This window comes from Elephas maximus, chromosome 1 (genome assembly GCF_024166365.1).
Source record: "Elephas maximus indicus isolate mEleMax1 chromosome 1, mEleMax1 primary haplotype, whole genome shotgun sequence".
Classification (NCBI taxonomy): domain Eukaryota; kingdom Metazoa; phylum Chordata; class Mammalia; order Proboscidea; family Elephantidae; genus Elephas; species Elephas maximus.
Window position 1 is genome coordinate 2,410,138 of NC_064819.1, and position 21,659 is coordinate 2,431,796.

The 21,659-nt window shown below is 40.1% G+C and overlaps 1 protein-coding gene across 7 annotated transcripts in view; it reads left to right on the forward strand.

Moving 5' to 3' along the window:
* The window catches only part of SIDT1 (SID1 transmembrane family member 1), a 145,332-nt gene that overhangs the window by 46,557 nt on the left and 77,116 nt on the right, over positions 1-21,659 (forward strand). For 5 of the 7 annotated variants that reach the window (XM_049876616.1, XM_049876642.1, XM_049876621.1 and 2 more), the window contains exons 3-9: positions 423-593; positions 11,368-11,413; positions 14,260-14,361; positions 15,003-15,086; positions 17,081-17,168; positions 18,871-18,942; positions 19,393-19,486. In XM_049876616.1, the coding sequence (XP_049732573.1) occupies positions 423-593; positions 11,368-11,413; positions 14,260-14,361; positions 15,003-15,086; positions 17,081-17,168; positions 18,871-18,942; positions 19,393-19,486 (657 nt within the window). Of the gene's footprint in view, positions 1-422; positions 594-11,367; positions 11,414-14,259; positions 14,362-15,002; positions 15,087-17,080; positions 17,169-18,870; positions 18,943-19,392; positions 19,487-21,659 lie in introns of those variants that run through there. The other 2 variants (XM_049876652.1, XM_049876681.1) reach the window with 2 other exon arrangements.

Here is a 21,659-nt window from a genome sequence, read left to right on the forward strand (position 1 = left end):
CTTGAAGATTGAAATACTAACTCCAATAGCCTTCACTTGATTTCTGACATTTTCTTTATAATTCATTTTAGCAAAATTTTGAAGAGCAGAAAAATAGAATTAGCTGGCTGATTAGTCAGCACCATTTTGCTTTCAAATTCTGATTTTTTTTCCTCACCGAGTTAGCAGGGTGTTTTAGTGTAAGGTGGACCCTGTTTACGAGAATTAAATGGCACTGAACTACCCTCACGTCCTGTTACTATAGCACAGAGCCCTGCTCCAACACCACTCGTTCTAAAATCGCTATCAACAGCTCCAAACTGAAATGTGAAACGTAGGACTTGGGAGCAAATTTCGGGAGAAGTGAAATGAGATAGCCTTCTGTGCCTGTTCATTGAGCTCTTTCTTGTTCTTGCTGGGTTGTCCACCAATGGGTACTGCAGAAACCAGAGGAGTTACAGCTACCAGGAAGTGAGCCGCACCTTGTGTCCCTCAGAAGCAACCAATGAAACAGGACCTTTGGAGCAGCTGATATTTGTAGATGTAGCATCCATGGCCCCACAGGGTGCCCAGTACAAACTGCTGGTCACCAAGATCAAGCACTTTCAGCTCCGGTAAGCAGAACTCAGTGTGGCCTTTCTCTCCTTATTCCTCTGCTCTCCCTATAATCAATCCAGCTTCCATCCTTATGGATTGACACTCTAGAAAGAATTTATCCACTTAGTATATTACGTTACCACCTCCTGAACTCTCCTGCCCATTGCTGGACAGCAGGGCCCTGATCTATGCAATACAGAGAAAGGAGGGGACTGGTGCACGGGAGAAAATGTGGCAGCCTGCTTCTGTAAAGATTACAGCCTTGGAAACCCTATGGGGCAGTTCTACCCTGTCCTATAGGGTTGCTATAAGTCAGAATCACTGGACAGCACCCAACGACAACAACAGGGGCCTGGTGCAGAGAGTAAGAGCAGCTGACCACACAGGTGTATCTGCCCCAGAGGTCGGTGTAGTCCAGCCAAGAGCCACTGATGACTGGCTACTTTTGTGTTACCAACCACAGCCACTGTCCTGAAGGATTTTTTATTATTATTATTATTTATGGAAGACCTTAAGCTATTTTTTCTATCCTTATTTTCTTCTTCCAACTTAAGAATATATGTAGGTAGAAAATAATTATGTGGCTTTGTCGTTCATGCAAAAACTAATGACTTTTTTCCTTCTCGCCACTATCCTTTGAAACTAAATCAGTTGGGATACACTACCTGAAATTGTTTATATTACAGGTGGAATACAATAAATTCAGTTTGAGGCATCATCTGCAAGGGATCTGTTCACTGCCAGAGGCTACTCTTGAAAACAACAAAAACAGTGTAAATCTATGTGAAAATTTTAACAGAAAGGCTGAGGTTATTTCTTAATAAGGCCATAAACTTTAGGGAAATTTCTTCCCTTGCCTACTCTAAGACTTCTCAAAGAGTTCAAACCATTCCTCCCCTCTGAGTGTTTTAAGTAAATTTTAGAAGAAAATATTGCTAAATTGGTTATATAAGATTATAATTTCTACTCATCACAGGGCACCATTCAGAGGACAAAAGGGCAATCCATAAACAATGAGAATATACAACACACATAACTGACAACAGGCTCATATGTTTGTGCAGAATATATAAAGAACTCCTACAAATCAATAAGAAAATTCAGGCAAGCTCCTGGCTGCTGTTTCCTTTTGCCACCCACCCTTCTGGGGCTCTGGCCTTCTGTAGGTGAGAATCCTGGAGACTGTGGGTGTGAGAATTGCTTCGGGTGGCGGCTGGCACCAGGTGGGTGCAAGTCTTTGTGCCCACAGGTCCAGACTCAGCTTCACTAAAATGTATGGGCTTTTTGAAACAAGAAAGAGGAGATCTCAGGAACAGAAACTGTACTTGAGAAAACAACCCTTGTCCTGGGCCTCTCATTAGAACTTTGGGCCAGAAGCAAAAGAGTCTCGGAAGGGGAATCAATGTTTAGATTCACCCAATGAAAAACACACATTTACTCTGGACAAGATCATATCAGTGTCACAAACGGAGACTTTTGTACACTTTTCCAAGAGTAGGGAGAAAAAAAGAACAAAACACTATCCTTGGAAAGGAAGAAAAGAGAACAGAGCAGAAGCAATATGTGAGGAGACAGTACCTGAGAAATTTCTTCAAACTGGCCAAAGCACATCGAGCTACACTTTCAGGAAGCACTATAAACCCCAAGAAGGAAATCATAAAACTGCTGAAAATTAAAGATACAGAGAATTTTTTAAAGCAGCCAGAGAAAAATGACACATTATATTCAATGGGCGGGCAAATAAAATGGGTGAGCAACTGTTTAATAGAAGCCAGAAGATAATGGAATAATGTTTTTTAAGGAGCTGAAAGAAAATTTCTAGGTTAAGAAATAATGGTAATATATTCAATAGGGTCGCTATGAGTTGGAATTGACTCAACGGCACTGGGTTCTGGGTTTATATTAAATATATATGGACAAAAATATCCAAAATAAAAGATTAAGAATGTCAAATGGGATTTAGAAAAAAAGGAAAGTAAATATATGTTGCTTACAAGAGTTCAACCTTAAAAGAACATATAAATGTTATAAATAAAAGGATAATAAAAAAACACCATGCTGAACTAACCAAAAGAAAGTTGGAGTAGCTGTATCAATATTATACAAAGTAGTCCTTAGGGCAAGAAGTATTATTAGAGGTAGAGGGACATTTCAAATTTATAAAAGAATCTATCACCAGGAAGACTGTAAAATTCTAAATTTGTATGCATCTAGTAACACAGATTAAAATATTGGAGAATTGGACAAATTTACAATTTTTGTGCAAGACTTCTCTATAGAATCTAATACAAAAGACTCTACGGATAGAATAAATAGATCAAAAATTCTTGAAAATATATACAGCAATTTGATAGAACAGGCATCAGCAAACTATGGCCCGCTGGCTGACCATCTGGCAAATAAATTCTTACTGGAACACAGCCACATCCATTTCTTTACATGTTGTTTGTGGCTGCTGTCATGTTACAGTGGTGAAATTGAGTAGTTGGAACAGAGACTGCATGGCCTGCAAGCCTGAAATATTTACTGTCTGGCTCTCTAAGGAAAAGTTTGTCAGCCCCTGATAGAGATCAGAACAACATGATTAACAAACTTGATCTATTTAATGTATTTAGGAAACTGCATCTCCAAATGACAGAATACCCATCCTTCTGAAGTGCACACGGAACATTTACGAAACTTGCTGCGCTCTAATGCATGTGCCTCAATGAATGTCAAAGGACTGAAATCATTCATAGTATACAGAATTTTTCTAGAAATCAACTACAAAAATGATGACTAGAAAATCCCTCAAATATTTGAAAATTAATCTGCTTCTGTATAACTTATGGATCAAAGAAAAAATTACAAATGAAAGCTAGAAAATATTTTGAATGGGTGATACTAAAACACCATTTATAATAGCTCCTAAAAAAAAAAATTTAGGAATAAATCTAACCAGGGATTTTAAAGACCTATACAAAGAAAACTACAAAACACTACTGCAAAAAACCAAAGGAGACCTACATAAATGGAAAAACATACCATACTCATGGATAGGTAGACTCAACGCTGTGAAAATGTCAATTGTACACAAAGTAATCTACAAATACAATGCAATCTCAACCTAAAACCAACAGCATTCTTTAAAGAGATGGAAAAACTAATCGTTACATGGAAAGGAAAGAGGCCCCAGATAAGCAAAGCACTACTGAAGAAAAAGAATAAAGTAGAAGGAGTCACAGAACCTGACCTCAAAACCTACTATACAGCTATGGTAGTCAAAACAGCCTGGTACTGACACAACGACAGACACATTGACCAATGGAACAGAATTGAGAACCCAGATGTAAATCCATCCACCTGCGGTCACCTGATCTTCAGCAAAGGCCCAAAGTTCATCAAATGGGGAAAAGACAGTCTTTATAACAAATGATGCTGGCAAAACTGGATGTCTTTCTGTAACAAAATGAAACAGGGTCCATACCTCACAGTATACACAAAAATTAATTCAAAATTGATCAAAGACCTGAATATAAAACCAAAAACTATAAAGATCATAGAAGAAAAAATAGGGTCAACACTAGAAGTCCTAATACACAGCATAAATAGTATACAAACTGTAACTAACAATACACAAATACCAGAAGATAAGCTAGATATCTGGGATCTTCTAAAAGTAAAACATTTATGCTTATCAAAAGGCTTCACCAAAAGAGAACCTACAGACTGAGAAAGAAAATTTGGCTATGACAAATCTGACAAAGGCCTAATTTCTCAAAGCTATAGGAAAATCCAACACCTCTACAACAAAAGGACAAATAATCTAATTAAAAAACGGGCAAAGGGTATTCTCATGGATTGAATTGTGTCCCCCAAAAATATGTGTCAACTTGCTCAGGCCATAATTTCCAGTATTGTGTGGTTGTTCTCCATTTTGTGATTGTAATTTTATGTTAAAGTGTATTGGAGTGGGATTGTAACACGCTTACTAAGGTCATATCCCTGATCCAATGTAAAGGCCGTTTCCCCAGGGCGTGGCCTGCACCACCTTTTATCTTACAAGAGATAAAAGGAAAGGGAAGCAAGCACAGAGAGGGGGACCTCATACCACCCAGAAACCAGTGCCAGGAGCAGAGCTCGTCCTTCAGACCCGGGGTTCCTGCGTGGAGAAGCTGATAGTCCAGGGGAAGACTGACGAGAAGGACCTTCCTCCAGAGCCAACAGAGACAGTAAGCCTTCCTCTGGAGCTGATGCCCTGAATTTGACACTTCACCAAAGAAGACATTCAGGCAGCTAACAGACACATGAGGAAATGCTTGAGATCACTAGCCATTAGAGAAACGCAAATCAAAACTATAATGAGATACCATCTTACCCCGACATTACTGGCACAAATCAAAAAAACAGAAAATAACAAATGTTGGAGAGGCTGTGGGGAGCTTGGAACTCTTAATGCACTGCTGGTTGGGATGTAAAATGGTACAACCATTTTGGAAAACGATATGGTGCTTCCTTAAAAAGCTAGAAATAGAAATATACGATCCAGCATTCCCACTCCTAGGAATATAAAAAAAAAAAATTTTTTTTATCCTAGAGAAATAACAGCCATCACACAAATAGGCATATGCACACCCATGTTCATTCCACCAAATTCACAATAACAAAAAGATAGAAACAACCTAAGTGCCCATCTACAGAGGAATGGATAAACAACTTATAGTGCATACACACAATGGAATACTCCGCAACAATAAAGAAAAATGATAAATCTTCAAAACGTCTCACAACATGGATCAACTGGAGGGCATTGTGCTGAGTGTAATAAGTCAATCACAAGAGGACAAATACTGTATGAGACCACTGTTATAAAAATTCGTGAAATTCTTTGTTACTAGGGAGGTGAGGTGTGGAGAAATAGACAATAGATAAGTGGTAACTTTGGTGAAGGGCGAGACAGCACACAATTCTGGGGAATCCAGCAAAACTTCACTAAGACAAGGTCATGGAAGCTTCACAGAGACATCCAAACTCCCTGAGGGACCAAATTACTGGGCAGAGGCTGAAGACTATGGTCTCGGGGGATATTTAACCCAACTGGTATAAACAGCTATAAGGAATATGTTCTACATCCTACATTGGAAGACCCTTTGAGGAAGACCCTCAGCAAGATGGATTGATACAGTGGCTTCAACAATGGGCTCAAGCATAAAAACGATTGTTGAGCATGGGGCAGGACTGAGCAGTGTTTCGTTCTGTGGTACACAGGGTTGCTATTAGTTGGAACCAACTTGACGGCATCTAACAACACCACCAACAACTTTCGTGAGTAGCGTCTGGGGTCTTAAAAGCTTGCGAATGGCCATCTAAGATACTCCACCTGTCCCCCCGTCTGGAGCAAGACAGAATAAAGAAAACCAGTCAAAAGGGAAAGATTAATCCAAAGGACTAATGGACCACAAGTACTATTACCTGCACCAGACTGAGTCCAGCACAACTGAATAGTGCCCGGCTACCACCAATGACTGCTGTGACAGGGATCACAATAGAGGGTCCCGGGCAGAGCTGGAGAAAAATATAGAACAAAATTCAACTCACAAAAAAAAAGACTAGACTTACTGGTTTGACAGAGACTGGAGAAATTCCAAGAGTATGGCCCCTGAACACCCTTTTAGCTCAGAATCAAAGTTCCCCCTGAGGTTCAACCGTCAGCCAAAGGTTAGACAAGCCCATCAAACAAAAGGAGGTTAAATGCACAGACAAGCCCAGGGGCAGGGAAAAGAAGGCAGATGGGGACAGGAAAGCTGGTAACGGTGAACCCAAGGTTGTGAGGGGCAACCTTGTCGAGGAGTTGGCAATGGTGTCACAAAGCAAGATGTGTATTAATAGTTTAATGAGAAACTAATTTGCTCTGTAAACCTTCATCTAAAGTACAATAAAACACAAAAAAAGATTAAAATCAGAAAATTTTAAAATAGCACGTGTTACTTTTTCACAGCTGATTTTTCTAATCAGAATGTTCTGTTCCATTATAAAGCTTTCTTTAACTTTCCTAAGGCTGTTTATAAAAAGGCCTATAGCCAGTGGAGCTACTCATAGGTGTCAAATATTTATCTTGGTCTCCTCAGTACTCCTTGACATAGTGATAGACCCATAGAGACAGGTGGAGAGATTAGATGAATTAATGGTCAGAACGATGGAGGAATAATCACAATTGTTTTCCAGGTCCCTTTGTTAAATCTGGTGTTGAAATAGGTTATCATTTCAAGAGCCAAGAAACTAAAAAGAAACAAAAATATGCAGAAAAATATTCTCTGGTGGATAAGATCCACCCAGACCAATTAAATAAGAGTCTCCAGGGAAGAGGTGTGGGCATTGGTATGTATATTTTTTCAAGTTCCCCAACTAATTCCACTGTGCAGCCAGAGTTGAGAACCTATACTGTAACACAATGTCTAAATATGGTGCTTACATTTAATTGTTTTAGTTATTTTTAAAAATCTATGTATGATGTTCAAAGTTATGGGGATACACGGTTAAACATTTGAGGGGAGTAGCAGCAGATTACTTGAACAGAGTAGAATTTGAACTTCAGAGAAGTGTTGCCCTTACCGATTGGGCTGTGTGGCTTTGACCAGTTGCTGTCACCTGGTGGTAGTGTCCTTGAATTGTAGGGCCGATTTTCTGTAAGGTTAATCAGACCTTTGGAGAACTGATCTCTGTGAAGCTGAAATCGTAAGGTCACACTCTGTGCGAGTGTTAATGAACAATTTGCACGCTGGTGAAACTGTAAGACGATTCCCTCACGTTGTTTTCTGTTGCTACCTCTTCAAACGTGACTTGACCTCAGCGAGCAGACATTCCGAGCATTTCAGAGTGTGCACAGTTACTGGGACTTTTGTAAGAAGAAGATAAGCCTGAGAAGAGATGGTAGCTGCGATATGTTTCTTTTCCTCTGTGGCAAGTTCTTGCCCTGCCTTGTCCCACGCCAGCCCTGCTGGTGGTCCAGAAATCCAGAGGAGGAAGGTGATGGGCAAGAGATGAGGACCATGATAAAATCTAGACTCCAGGTATTGCTAGAAACACTGAAGAATTAACTCAAAATTCTTACCATTCCCATTTCTGTTGCATGTTTTTGAGTGAAAGACTTCAATATACTTGGAAAAGTTCTGGGATTTTTCTTCTAGAATCATCATTTTAAGAACGGAAGGAGTTTTAGGGATCTAATTTTTTTTTTTTTTTTTAGTCCACCCATCCCATTTTCACAGACAAGCGAACTGACAGCCAGAAAAGTTAAGTGACTTACTTGTACAACTTCAGAATAGATGCTATTTCTATTTTCTGTTTAAAACTGTCCTCCCAATTTTTATGTTCAGTGTATTAGTTTCCTGGGGGTAGCATAATAATTAACACAAACTGAAAACCAAACCAAACCTCTTGCCATCGAGTCAATTCCAACTCATAGCGACCCTATAGGACAGAGTAGAATTGTCCAATAGAGTTTCCAAGGAGTGCCTGGTGGATCTGAACTGCCGACCTTTTGGTTAGCAGCCGTAGCACTTAACCACTACACCACCAGGGTTTCCACCACAAACTCGGTAGCTTAAAATAATAGAAATGTATTATCTCATAGTTCAGAGAGTTGGGTGTTTGAAGGAAAGAACCGATACGATTTAGTGCTGGAGTACAGAGGCATGAGGGGTGTAGGATTACAGATGCCGAGAGGTCAGGAGGGAGGAGCCGTGGGGACAGGTAAGAGAGTTCATGACAGATGGCAGCAGGAAGGTAACATGGGATGATATTCAGAAGTCCATAGTCCAAGTGAGTGATCATTTCCTTCAGCAAACAAACGTGGGTTTTGAACACCCTTTGTGCTCTGTGCTGGGGGATTTCATAAGATAAATAAGATTCTGTGAAGCTCAGAGTCCCAACACTCACCTCAAAAACCATCGTTCCTTTGTCCTTGCCTCCTTTCCACATACCCCTCCTCTCTACCCCTTTCCTTTTTCTCCTGTTTTTCTTCCTCTCCTTCCACATCTGTATGTCTTCCCCCCTCCCTCTACCTTCTTTTTGTCTGCCTCTCAGCCACCGCTTCTCCCTGCCCCCTTACTGCACCCCATCTCTCTTTCTTTCCCCTCCCTCCCTCCTCAAACTAGCCAAAACGAAGCAGGCAGTCATGAAAGGGTTATCAAGGGTTATTAACCATTCTATAATAGTTTTTCAGAAAAGTCTATTCTTGCTACATTTTTGTTACAACTTTTACAGCACTTCACCATGATTGGTCAAATCCCCAGTTTTCTTGACTTCTCCTAGCAGGAGGCCGAGGCACAGGCACACTGACTTCAAATCTCCCTGCTGTATTACCTTCCTGGGGTGACAGTATCAAGCCTTCGCCTTTGTTTCAGGGCCGTGCGCAGTATTTTTAGAGCCATGTGCAAAAACCCGTTCACTAAAATGCGGACTGTGCACACATCACCAGACTGAAGACCCTGCCCTCACTGTTCATGCATATGTATGTCACTCTGTATAAAAGGAGCAAACCTGCCCTGGTTCAGGGAGCTGGCAGCCTTAGGTCATGAGACCCTGTCTGTCTCCCAGTTTGCAGACTGTGAATAAACCTTTCTGTTCTTCCAACCCTGTGTCTGGCTGACTTCAGTTCGCTAGCCTGCTTGACAAGAACCTATTAGTTGATGGCTTCAAAAACAAGAAAACAAAATCAGTTTTTAGCCTTTCTTATATGTATTTTTTAAACATTTGTTTCCTGTGTCTAACTTTTAAAACAAATAAGTTGAAAATCATGTACTTCCTTCTCTAAAAACGAAAGGTGAATATGAGTCTCAACTAGCTTTGTTCTGTTGGTAAATGATCCTTAATAAAATAAACCCTCCCCACCTCAGTTAAGCTTCACCGAGAAGGGAACAGAACTCATATGGTTTCATCTACAACCGACACGATGTTTATTTTGCCCATGCTATTGACCCCATGAAAAAGAGAGAACTTAAACACTTCAGTATTAAAGAAAACAACATGTTTTCAAAGCTTGTATGTGTTGTATTAGCAAATAAAACACGAAGAGCAAGAAAAAAAATTGATATTTCCTATCTCCGTCCATACACTCAGTATTACAGCTGGAATTCAAATGGTGGGGGGGAGAAAAAATAAATTTCTAGCCAAAGAAAACTGACTGCTGGAAATATCATGCTGCCTGTTGCTAGCCAAGAAAACCAGTGTCATCTTCTTTCCCCTGACCCGGCAACAAAAACGAGTAAAGGCCCCAGGGTGTCCTGGTAACAGCAGATGACGTGCCTCACAGTGGACACCCAGTCGAAAGGGCACTTGCTGCCCAGGCCTCACACAGCCTTGCGGGCCCTGAACTCTGGCTGTGGAATCTCTGAGCAGACACAGAGCTTGGTTGATAGTGTTTGACACTGGTCACTTTCTCTAAGTGACTTAAGGCTGGAAGTTTTCAACTGCATTTCAGCAGAACTAATCCTTGACCTCGATGACAATTTCTGTTGAAAGTGGACATACAAAAACTATATCAGCTGCCATGAGCTAAATTCCAAGCCTAGTCTTCCTGCACTCTACTTGTTGGTTATAACCTTTAGCGCCTGATTTGGGTTACTTCTAAATAGCACCTCGAAGTATAAATGTCTGGATTCAATGCCCTGACATGCCCTTTCTAAGAGTCCTTAATAAAAGACATTTAATTTTTATAAAAGGAAAATTAGAAGTGGAGAGATAGACTCTTCAGAGAGTACCAGAGGATGAAGCTGGTGAGGGACCCCTGAAGAAGTTCAGGTTCAGATTCCTAGAGGCAAAGTTGGAGGGGTGGGGGCAATCCCCCCCCCCAGGTATGCCTTTCCAGCAGCCTGAGCATTGAGAGTGCAGTCGACGTACGTGAGTCATCTTCACAGCTAAAGATGAAGCAAGAGCCAGAGAAAGCAAAAGCCCCCAAAACAGCCTTTACAAAACTGTAGAGAAAGTCAAGTTGGTCTTTGTGTTTTCCAGCCTCTTGAGCTGTTTCACCTATACTTACTACCAAGAGCAGTTTTTGCTACAATTTAAGCTTCCTGCACACTAAGACTTTCATTTCCTCAGTGCCTTGATCATAGCTGTCTTTCACAGAGGAATGAAAGTATCTAAAATAATTCACAGTACATTACTCATTGGAGAGACAATACCTTCTTCATTGTATTCTTTTGGTGGTATTTGCATCTTAAAGGAGGGTTATGGAAGGCAGTGCCTAACCCAAAGAGAACTAAATCCTGGAGAGGAATTTCATCCATTGCAGCAGGTGCTCGGGGACAGGAAGAGCACACTGTTATCTCTAGGGACCATCCCGTGGTCATGACCTAGTCACCATTTTCCTTTTCTTAATGACCTTACCCCATGGACACAGCAGGATTACTTTGAAGTGTTGTCTACATTAGCCAAAAGGACCTCAAGTCTATTTTTTCTCACTTTTTTCAGCCCCCTTTTGACACCTAAACCCTGTGCTTAATTGTAAAATCTTAAGAGTCCTAAGGTAAAAATTTCTACAAAATTAAGCAAAGTACTTCCTCACATACCTACAAATCCATGGATATTTAAAGGAATAAAAATTATCCCCTTCCCCGGCTTTGATCATTCTTTAGAGATGAAATAACCAGGTCCTCCTGCAATTTACTTTGTCAGTTTGATGGGACCAGAACTCCCTTCACAAAAGTGCTTGCTTCTAGTCTAAGATGGCTTCCTTTCAAATAAATGGTTTTTGCTTGCTAACTTAAGCTTGTTTTCCTCCCTTTTCTCTCTCCCATTTCCTTTTCTCAGGACGAATGTTGCCTTTCATTTTGCTGCCAGCCCTTCTCAACCTCAGGTGAGTTAAGGGTTCCAAGAGGTATTGTCGTTCAACCTGTTGGTATTACTCAGAGAAGCCAAGGTAATGTACAGTCAGTATGTGGTGTTTCCCTAGATTTTTCACAACTTGAGATATATTTGTGTTTTTGGAATTTGGGGTACAACATTTAATCTTAGCACCTTAACTGATTTGAAATGGGAGGCATGATATTTGTTTGTACATGTTTCTTGGTTCAACCTTCATTCAGAAAATCGTGTGCCTACTATGTGCCAAGAACTGTGTTACATAGACTGCTGTAGGTGCTGGGGACACAGAGGTGAAGAAGAGAGAGACACAACTTTTGCCCTCATGGAGCTTGACGGCAGTGAGTTTGGTTTTGGGTTTGGTGTGCTGGTAAATATTTAACAACTGGAAAGCCCTGATGTGAAGTGTTTGCCCATTTCTGCAGTATAATTACCTCTATCATAGCCAATTTCAAGCTGCCAGCGTGATGTCATTGAACATAGAGCTGGGAAGAGATGTACAACATCAGCTCTTCCAAGCCTGAATGAGCCAGTTAAAAAACCACACATCACGCCTATTAAGGGTTAAATTTCCCTTTTCAGTGAAAGCCTCTGCAGTGTGTATATACTGCCACCCAGTGATAGGCACACACCCATGGTCCCATGCCCTCAACATTCATCGACCACTTACTGTAATTCAAGAAATATTTAGAAAGCTTTTTAGTTACTAGGTGCAGTGGAAGAAGCTACCCAGTAGAGGGAGGAGGAAATTTCACCCCAAGTACAGGAAAAGTAAGTTCATAAAAAATATGATATACAGAATGTGGGGCACTATAGCAGAAGGGCTTGTAGGCTGAAAATCAGTGATGATTATATAGTGTGGTTTCTTTTTATTTTAAAAAGGTATATAAACATTAAAGCTTAAACGATTTGTATGTAAGCCCTGAGCCAGAAAAAATATACAGTAAAACAAACTAACAAAACAAAAATAGAAATTTTTTGACATCTGTAAAAGTCTTAATTTGCTCATAACAGTTCCTATTTTGGTCTCTATTTTATATCCTCTTCAATCGCTGGAAAGGATTTTCTGTTCCTGTAAACTCACTCAAACTACTGTACATTCTTAGACAACCTTCGCCATCTCTGTCTGCCTCTTTACCTGTATATATTAACAGGCTGTAAAAGCTGGGCAGTCATCAGGACCTAGAAGATAGTTTTTAGCCTCAGTTCCAGCTATTGCTTTGGGTCCATGTCATTTGCTTCTTTCCAGTGAAAGCAGATTGTCAGGACTGGAGTCGAAACCAGCTCTTTGGGGTTTATGCTAATTTTTCTGTAGGTACATGCACAAAACCAACTACCATGTAGAGATATTCTTATGATGGTCATCACTGCTTATAGTAATCATGGAAGTGCTCTTGAGTTACAAAGTATGGCTCTCTAAGAACCAAGTACACCTCTCAAGGATTCCAGAGAACTCATCTTTGGAGGAATCCTGTATTCTGTGTATTTGTGTTATATATATTTGAATCAAGCTTCAAAATGAAAGAGCAAGTGGATTTGTGGGGGGTGGTGTTGCCATCTGTGACAAGGCACAGACAGACTTATAAACAGCCGTGTGAATGGCACTGCTTAATTTTGAGATTTTTTATTTCTTCCCCCTCCGAAGGTTGAAGGTTTTAGATTACTGAAAAACGTTTGATTTTTATTGCTCTGGTTCTCAGTATCAGGTTAGTAAAGAGGATGTTGGGATGCAAAATTAAGTCTTGTATCTCTTTCAAGGTGCTGGATTTATTAGAGCCCAAGGAGATGCAGCTTGTCTTGGTTCTTTTCCTCAAAATCTTCGTCACGTATTTCATGTCAAGTCTCTCAACCGGTTACCGTATTTATAATTACTGGGAAGAAGTCCCCTTTCTTCAACATTAGCAACATGTTTTGAATTTAGAGTCTGTTTTTCCAGTGGACTCATAATCTAAGTAATTAAATAGTAGAATCTCTTTCTATTAGAAATGTTTCCTGATTCTGGTCATATCCGAAAAATACTATTAAAGGTATCTCAGCCTGCCTAAAATTGTGAACATATTTTGGGGTCTTAGGTGTAGAACTTGGTCTGTGAATCCAAATACCTTCTTACTATAGTCCAATCAGGAAATAGATTCTTTAGCAAGAGATCTAGGGGAACATTGGGCCTGGTGCCTATGAGAAGGTCACTAAAAATTCTTGAAGAACAGGCTTATTGGCTTTACAAGGTAAAGTTTCGTATTTCAAAATGATCACACAGAAGAAAATTCTGTCTCGTATTACATCGACATATCCTTAATCCAAAGGATGAAGTGGGGGTGGGAGGTTCTTCTTATAAGTAAGAGCTAGAATAAGTGTAACAAAATTTACCCTACAAAGAAATGATCATTGTGCTGTCATAGCATAGTAAATAAAATAGCAAAGTTGTAATGAAACAGCTTCTTCGCCTTGTTCACTGTTATGTCCCCAATGGCTGGCCCAGAGCCAGAGCACAGAGCAGTTGCTCAATATGTATGAGATAAATCAATGTCTGAATTAATGCAGATCTACTGAGATTTGGAAGTACAGGTGGCGTAACGGTTAAGAGCTATGGCTGCTAACCAAAAGGTTGGCAGTTTGAATCCACCAGGTGCTCCTTGGAAACCCTGTGGGGCAGCTCTACTCTGTGCTATAGGGTAGGTATGAGTTGGAATTGACTTGACGGCAACGGGTACTGAGATTTACATCTGAACTTTGTGCCCAATATTAGAGGAATTTATCCTATTCCTATGAAAATAATTCTGAGTTTGCAATTGTAAATATTTCTTAATTTTAACGTCATCTCCTTCTTTTTCTTATTCTCAGTATTTTCTGTATAAATTTCCCAAAGACGTGGACTCCGTTATCATTAAAGTGGTATCTGAAATGGCTTACCCCTGTTCCATTGTCTCCGTCCAGAATATCATGGTGAGTCCTGATAACTTGTCCACATTCCAACATGGAGCCTTATATTGTCCTAGAATAAGTGAGAGAGAGAGGTGGGGACCATGTCATCCTCTTACTACGCATATCCCCCATAACTGCTAAATAACAAAAACGGTACCTTGCACACACAAGTGGGCAGTCCGTGTTTTCAGGCAGTGATTGGAAGAGATAAAGAATAGTTGACACCTCATAAGTAAATAAGATGACAGAGAAAGGAAGAATCATGACCAAGAACAAGAAAGTTCAAGTTGTGAGTGGCACAAGATAAATATAATAGAAACCTACCATTTGTTCTATTATTTTAAAAATTTCATTGTAACATTAGTCCATTTCTAGCTCATAAGGTATTTATTCATCAAGAATGGGAAGGGTACTATATGCTTTAAGACAGTCTTTTCACAGTTCTCTTTGATAGGAAATAATCTTGGCTTTAGAGAACAAGGCACCAAGTTTTAAGAGGACTAGTTTATCACTGCTCTGGAGTAAAACTTTTACAGCTTCTGACTTAGTAAGGACTCCCTTGCTCTGTGATGCAGCTGAGAAGACCCTGAGAGGGCCTAAGTGTGATATGACATTATAGACATCAGTGATGCTTTCCTTCTTAACCCCTGTGTGTGCTACAGTGTCCAGTGTATGATCTTGACGACAATGTGGAATTTAATGGTGTCTATCAATCCATGACCAAGAAAGCTGCCATCACACTACAGGTGAGACATTGGTTTTCTGGTCACTATTGTCAATGACAATGCATGATTTATAGTCAGGGTACCTACTGGACCAACATCCAAAAGGGATGGCCATCCATTGTGTGCCTTGTATCTTTTTCCTTTCTGGTTGGTTTAAAACCCTGAGCCTAAAATCAAAGCCTGGACAATGGGGAGCAAAACTCTCCTGCCAGGTGCCCTGTTCCCCCTTGGAGATTCTTGGGACACCATGGTGTAGTGGGACATGTATCTGGCAGATGCCTTAGAGAGAGGTAAGGTCCCATGGACTACCAGAAGGTTCCAGTCTTCTCATCACAGATACCGATTTTATGCTGGCGTTTATCTGATCCGTTTAAAGCAATGAGACACATAGTAGTAATTTGTATCAGTAACTATAACCAAAAGAGGTCTTCAACTCTAAACAGAATGGACAGGTTCAAAAGAATATATTTGTGCATCAGTTTACCCTTTGGGTATCTGTAATTACATTACTATTTCAATGGTAATTTTATAGCAAAATATGTACACGTGTCATGCCTGAATATTTTAAAAGGGATTCTGTCCCTGCCTTCAGGGTGGTTACTTAAGCTTGAGGTACCTGCGCCTTGATCTGTTCTTTGGAGTAAGATAATACTATTTGTTGAATAACAAGCAAAGAATGAAGAGAGATGAATTATAATTTAAGCATCAGACCTAAAACCTTCTACCAGTCAGGCTTTAATGACCTAGGGCCTCGGATTTGCTATCCCAAAGGTCTGCTCTTGTTTTTAAGATTTACTTCTTCCTCAGCATTCCAGCATCATGTGGTCCCAAATAAAAATGGACAGAAAAAGAAGTATAGTTGGGCACCTCGGAGTTTATATTTTCAGGACACGAAATTAATGAAGCCCAGAGGATATCAGTACTTCTCTACCTTGGATGTACTTTGCAGTGAATCCTCACTTCTCTTTTGGTCTTATGATTCATCCTTGGGCCCTTTTCTTAGTTGGCTAAACATGATACCGGAAATTTGGGGGTGATAAAAAAGACAGAGTCTTAGAACTCTTGCTGATTTCGTTAGTTGCTGTGAGTCGGCGCTGACTCACAGCGACAGTGTGCACAAAGAACAAAACGTTGCCTGGTCCTGGGCCGTCTCCGCAGTCGTCGGCATGGGTGAGTCCGTTGTTCTGGCCGCTGTGTCAGTCCATCTCACTGAGGGTTTCTGTCATTTTTGCTGACCCTCTACTTCCCCAAACGGGATGGTCTCTCCCGATGGCATGTCCAAACTGTAACAACCTTAAAGATCATCCTATCAAACACCCTTTTGTTCATGAATAAGGGACACAGAGAAGCAAACTTAGAAAAAGTCAAAATCAGGACTATAATTCAGGTCTATGGGCTTCTGTCTTTGCCTCCCTAACCCAAATTATTTCTTTAATTGCTGACTGTGTGACTTCAAAGAAAGTCATTTGTCTTTAGATTTTAAAATAATGAAAATGTAATACAGTGAAACCTGTGAGAGCTGGAACTTGACCAGAGTGCCTTTTTTTTTCCAGGTCTCGCAAGTTTTCCACCTTTGACAGGGTGCAGATTACCACTTTTCTGTCACTCTCTATTAATTGGAAATACTGAACTTTCCTTCTCTGACAGATTTCCACCTTACGCAGGTTTCGGCATTCACAGGTTTTAAGGTATACAAGTATTAATTATTCAGCAGAGGCTGTTGACATACTATTTATATATATTTTATATGGGGCACTCAAGTGTGCACAAAAAAAAAAGATAAGTTGAAATGAGAACAGTTTATTTAATTTCTTGGATGGAACAGTTATTTTGTCATGGAAAATCTGGAATATGAATCATGAGTAAGTGAAAGTCCTTTCGAAGAAGTTAGGGGCCAGGGGTGAATTTTACTAGCCTTCTCTCTCTTTCTTTCTGCCTTCCTCCTCCCCACGGTCTTTCTCCTTCTGGCTGTCTTTCTTGCCTGCCCTATCATAAGGTTGTTATGTCTTATGCAGAAGAAGCATTTTCCAGGCGAGCAATTCTTCGTGGTGTTTGTGATAAAGCCTGAAGACTATGCCTGTGGAGGATCTTTCTTCATCCAGGGTAAGTGATAGTGAGGAGTGCTGGCCTACCAGGACAAACCTGAAGGAGGGCAATGGACAGGGAGCCAAAAGCTAACATGCACCTTTTATCGCCACCTCCAGTTCTTACTAAGCAAGGGTCCGTCAGCAGTGACTGGACAAGACAGTCTCAGAAAAAAAATAAATAAAGGCAAGAAAACGATAGACCTAAAGATATTCTCAGTATTACAAAATGTCACGTGATACATTCCATCTTTTCAAAGTTTTATACTTCCTCAGATCTGATAAGGGGTAATCACCGAGCTGGTCCTTTATTCAACAAGTATTTGTTACTATGAAGTAATGCTCTTCTACGGTGAATCAAGAAACCAGGTCCTTTTCCTAAGATTGCTTTGGTAGCCAGCCCTAATGGAGCCATTTATATTCATTAGTATTCATCCTTTCCACCAGGCATTACCAGGAAAATTCAGACTTCTCAATTCTAGTTGCCAAACTTGTGCCTTACAAGGTAGTAAGAAAGCAAACTGTGACAACTTAGCCCACGGACAGGGGTTGTGTGAGCTCTAGGCGCAGTCCAAATAGTTATAAGTAACTATTCAGGAACGATCTTGGGAAAAGAACAGGCTGCTGATTGAAAACAGTCCCTGGCAGCTGATGATTATAAACGGTGAACACAGAGAGTGTTTTCTGTTGCATGGCCAGATCACTGGTAGTCAACGATTTTGAATGTTTCACCACAGCAAAGATTCTGCTTCTAGGTATGTCTGGCAACTGACTCTCTCCCAACCCCACAGCACCCTCCTACAGAATGGAAGCCTCTTTTCAAATTTACAATCCCTGACGGGGCAGATGACCCAGTAAGCAAGGTAAGCACAGGCTTACTTGTGCTTACTACCTATCTGTAGTGAACAATTTCACATGGATTTCAAAGACGTGGTGAAGCCCATGTGAAATTGTTCACTACAGATGATCTGGTAAGCAACGTAAGCACCATGCTTACCTTGCCTGTTGGATAACCTGTCCCTATGCGTGTTGCCTGGTTGCCTTGGTATTTAGGTGAGATTTCTGCTTGTTTGTTTTTTAACCTAATTACATAGCTCTAGTGGCACAGTGGTTAAGCGCTCAGCTGCTAACCAAAAGGTCAGTGGTTCTAATCCACCAGCCACTGCATGGGAGAAAGATGTGGCAGTCTGCTTCCCTAAAAATTACAGTCTTGGAAACCTTATGGGGCAGTTCCACTCTGTCCTATAGGGTCACTATGAGTCAGAATCAACTCAATGGCACACAATGACAACGACAAAAGAGTTTTATAATTGCCAAAAGTTTCTGGTAAAGTACAAGTCCTTGAAAGACTATACAAGGGGGAAAAACTGACTAGAAAAATGCAAACTAACAGAAGAGGTAGATTTCTACTTCTGATGCTGTTTTCTTCTGATGTCTGTGATATTTTGAGCCACATGGACGTCCACAACTCTTCACTGGGGAGGGGAGATTGTGGTCCCATTTGCATCAGTGAATGTTGCCAAAATGCACCCAAGCAAAGACCAAATTATAAGTTTTAACCAAAAGGAACATTAGATGGTTTGAATGTTTAGTGGTTAGGTTTTCCTCCAGTTCTTACTAAAATAAAATTATACATCCAAAGTTAATTCTGATCATTTTTTGAAAAATTTAACAAGCCAAGAACCTAGTCTGATCCATCATTCCTTATTCTTTTTTACCAGAAAAGGAGAACCAGACCTGGAATCTGCACAGAACAAAGAACCTTAAAGTAACCATTGTTCCTTCCATTAAAGGTCAGTGTTGACTCTAGGAAGCAGGTGAGAAATTTCTATCAGGGACTCTATTGTATGAGTCAATGATAATGCTATCCTTCTAGAGAAAGGATGACTTCCTTCCAGATTCATCTTAAGAAAACTAAAATATGTCCACGCTAGAGATAGAAGAAGGAACCAGAACATTTTTCTAAATCCCTTCCAAAATGAAGGGGTGCTCATTATGAAGTCGTATACAGGCAGTCTCTTCCCAGCTTCCACTGGGAAGTCCTCACTGACAATGACAGTCATTTGTGGATAATGTCTAGGTAACCTCAAGTGGCTTTTTTTTTCTTAATGGAAATTTCTTAGGACTTAATAATAGGCACAGTGGATGTGGGGCCTTTGAAACTGTTCTGTCCTGAACATGAACATCGACTGTCCTCTTTTCTCCTGAGGTCAACTTGACCCAAGTTGTTTCTCTACCTCCAGGATCCGTTTATAAGGAATCCATTCTTCTCAGTTTCTTCATCTTCTTCTTCTTCTACTTGGGAAGCCTGCTTGTTGGATTTGTCCATTATGTCAGGTATGTCAAGAGTTTCAAGAAACGTTAACCCTCTTAGCCTATGGATTACAGCCACATTGACTGAGTGCCCCTTAGGCAAGTTACTTAACCTCTCTGTGCTTTAGTTTTCTCATCTGCAAATGAGGTGATATTTTACCTCACAGAATAAAAATATAACTGCAGCGTGTACATCAATGTCCTGCACATAGTAAGTGCTGACAGAGAGTTAGTTATTTTTGTAGTTAATGAAACCCAACAAAAAAGCAGCTTATGCATTTTGTAGACAAGAAAATACTTACTATAAATCCCACAAAATATGGGAAATTATCTGTTCTTCCAAATATGGAGATTTAGAAACAACTTTAAACATTCTATCAAAAAGTAGAATAATGTCTAAAATAAATCTTGAAAAAAAACAATAAATAGCAGGAATAATATGCTTTGATACTATATTACTAGGTGCTTTCCTACTGTTGAAGCATCAATTTTCTAGCAAAATGTCCCTTGAAAGATAAAAAAAAGTGGGGGAGGGGTATTCATCAATGGATGAATGTATAAACAAAATGTGGTACATATATACAATGGAATACTCTGCAGCCATAAAGAAAGATGAGTTCCTGGAATATCTTGGAACATGGATGAATCTAAAAGACATTATGCTGAGTGATGTTAGTCAATCACTAAAGGAAAATATTGTATGATCTCACTTTTATAAATTGACATTGTCTATATGAGTTGGAATCGACTCTACGGCAACAGGTTTTTTATGTATACAGAGACCAAAATTCATTGGTGGTTACCATCTATAATACAACTATTGGTCTTCACTTGTCTGGAGAAAAAGAGAAAGAATGAAACCCAAGAATCAGGGAAGGAACCAGTCTACAGGACTAATGGGCTATATGAACCATGGGCTCCTCTACCCCTAGAGGAGAAGAATAAGACGGTGCCCAGCTACCACTACTTATGTTCTGATCAGAACCACATAGATGGATCCTGATAAAGAGGAAGAAAAATGTAGACCAGAACTTCAAATTGTCCAAAAAATACAGACTTACTGGACCCACTGAGACAGGAGGAATCCCCAAGACTATTGCCCTGAGATATTCTTTAAGCCTTGAACCAAAACTATCCCCTCAAGTCACCTTTGAGCTAAATAGCAGGTTAGCTCATAAAGTAACGTTCTTTTAAAAAACAATCTATATGAGACCAATGGTCAACAAATATCTAAAGCATAAATGAGAAAGTTGGGAACTGTGAGACTAGGTTAATGGGAATGGTACAACTAGAACAGAAATAATGAGAATGTTGATAAAATGTGAAGAATGTAACCAATGTCACTGAACTGTGTGTGTAGAAATTGTTGAATAAGAATGTGTTTTGCTATTTACACTTCTACTGAAAATACAATAAAATACTATTTAAAAAAGAGGGGTGGGGGAGGATAACGGTTCTATCATTTTACCAAGGAACTTTCCCTTTCTGATAGTTTGGAGCCTCTCCTAGTAAAAACAGCTAAGTCTCTCCTGCCTCTCTCAGCAGGCCTGGAGCTTGAGAATTCCATTCTTTGTTGTGCTCTCTGAGAAACAACTACAAAAGAATGGCAGGAGGTTTACAATAAACAAATGTTCTTTCTCCCCTTGAACATGTAAAGAAAACAAAGCTGGCATAGAGTTCTGAGACTCTTGAAAGAGATGAACCACATCTGTAGAAAGACCTCATGGCTACCTCAGTGATACAACTATCTCAATAATACTGGCCTCTCTCTGACTCTAAAAATAACACCCTCCTGTGACCTTTATGATACTTTGAGTTACTGCCTTCAAGAAAACTTGCAACTACCACTAGCCAAATCTGAGAATAATAATGCATTATAAGCTATTGAAAAAAATAAAAATTCATGAGCCCATGTCAATAAAGGAAGGATGGAAAGAAAGGTCTACATACCCGTAGATATGCACTCAGTGAATTCAACAGTTACCGAAACAAATACACTTGAGGGTAAAGAATGGTTAGCAGATACTGACAGTAGAAGGGAGGACTCTTGTTTGCAGTAGGACACCTGGACCTGACTGGAGGGAGTGCTGGAGTTGGAAGGGCATCATTTTGCAAACCAAAAACAAACCAAACTCATTGCCATCAAGTGGATTCCAACTCATAGCGACCCAATAGAGTAGAGTAGAACTGTTCCTGT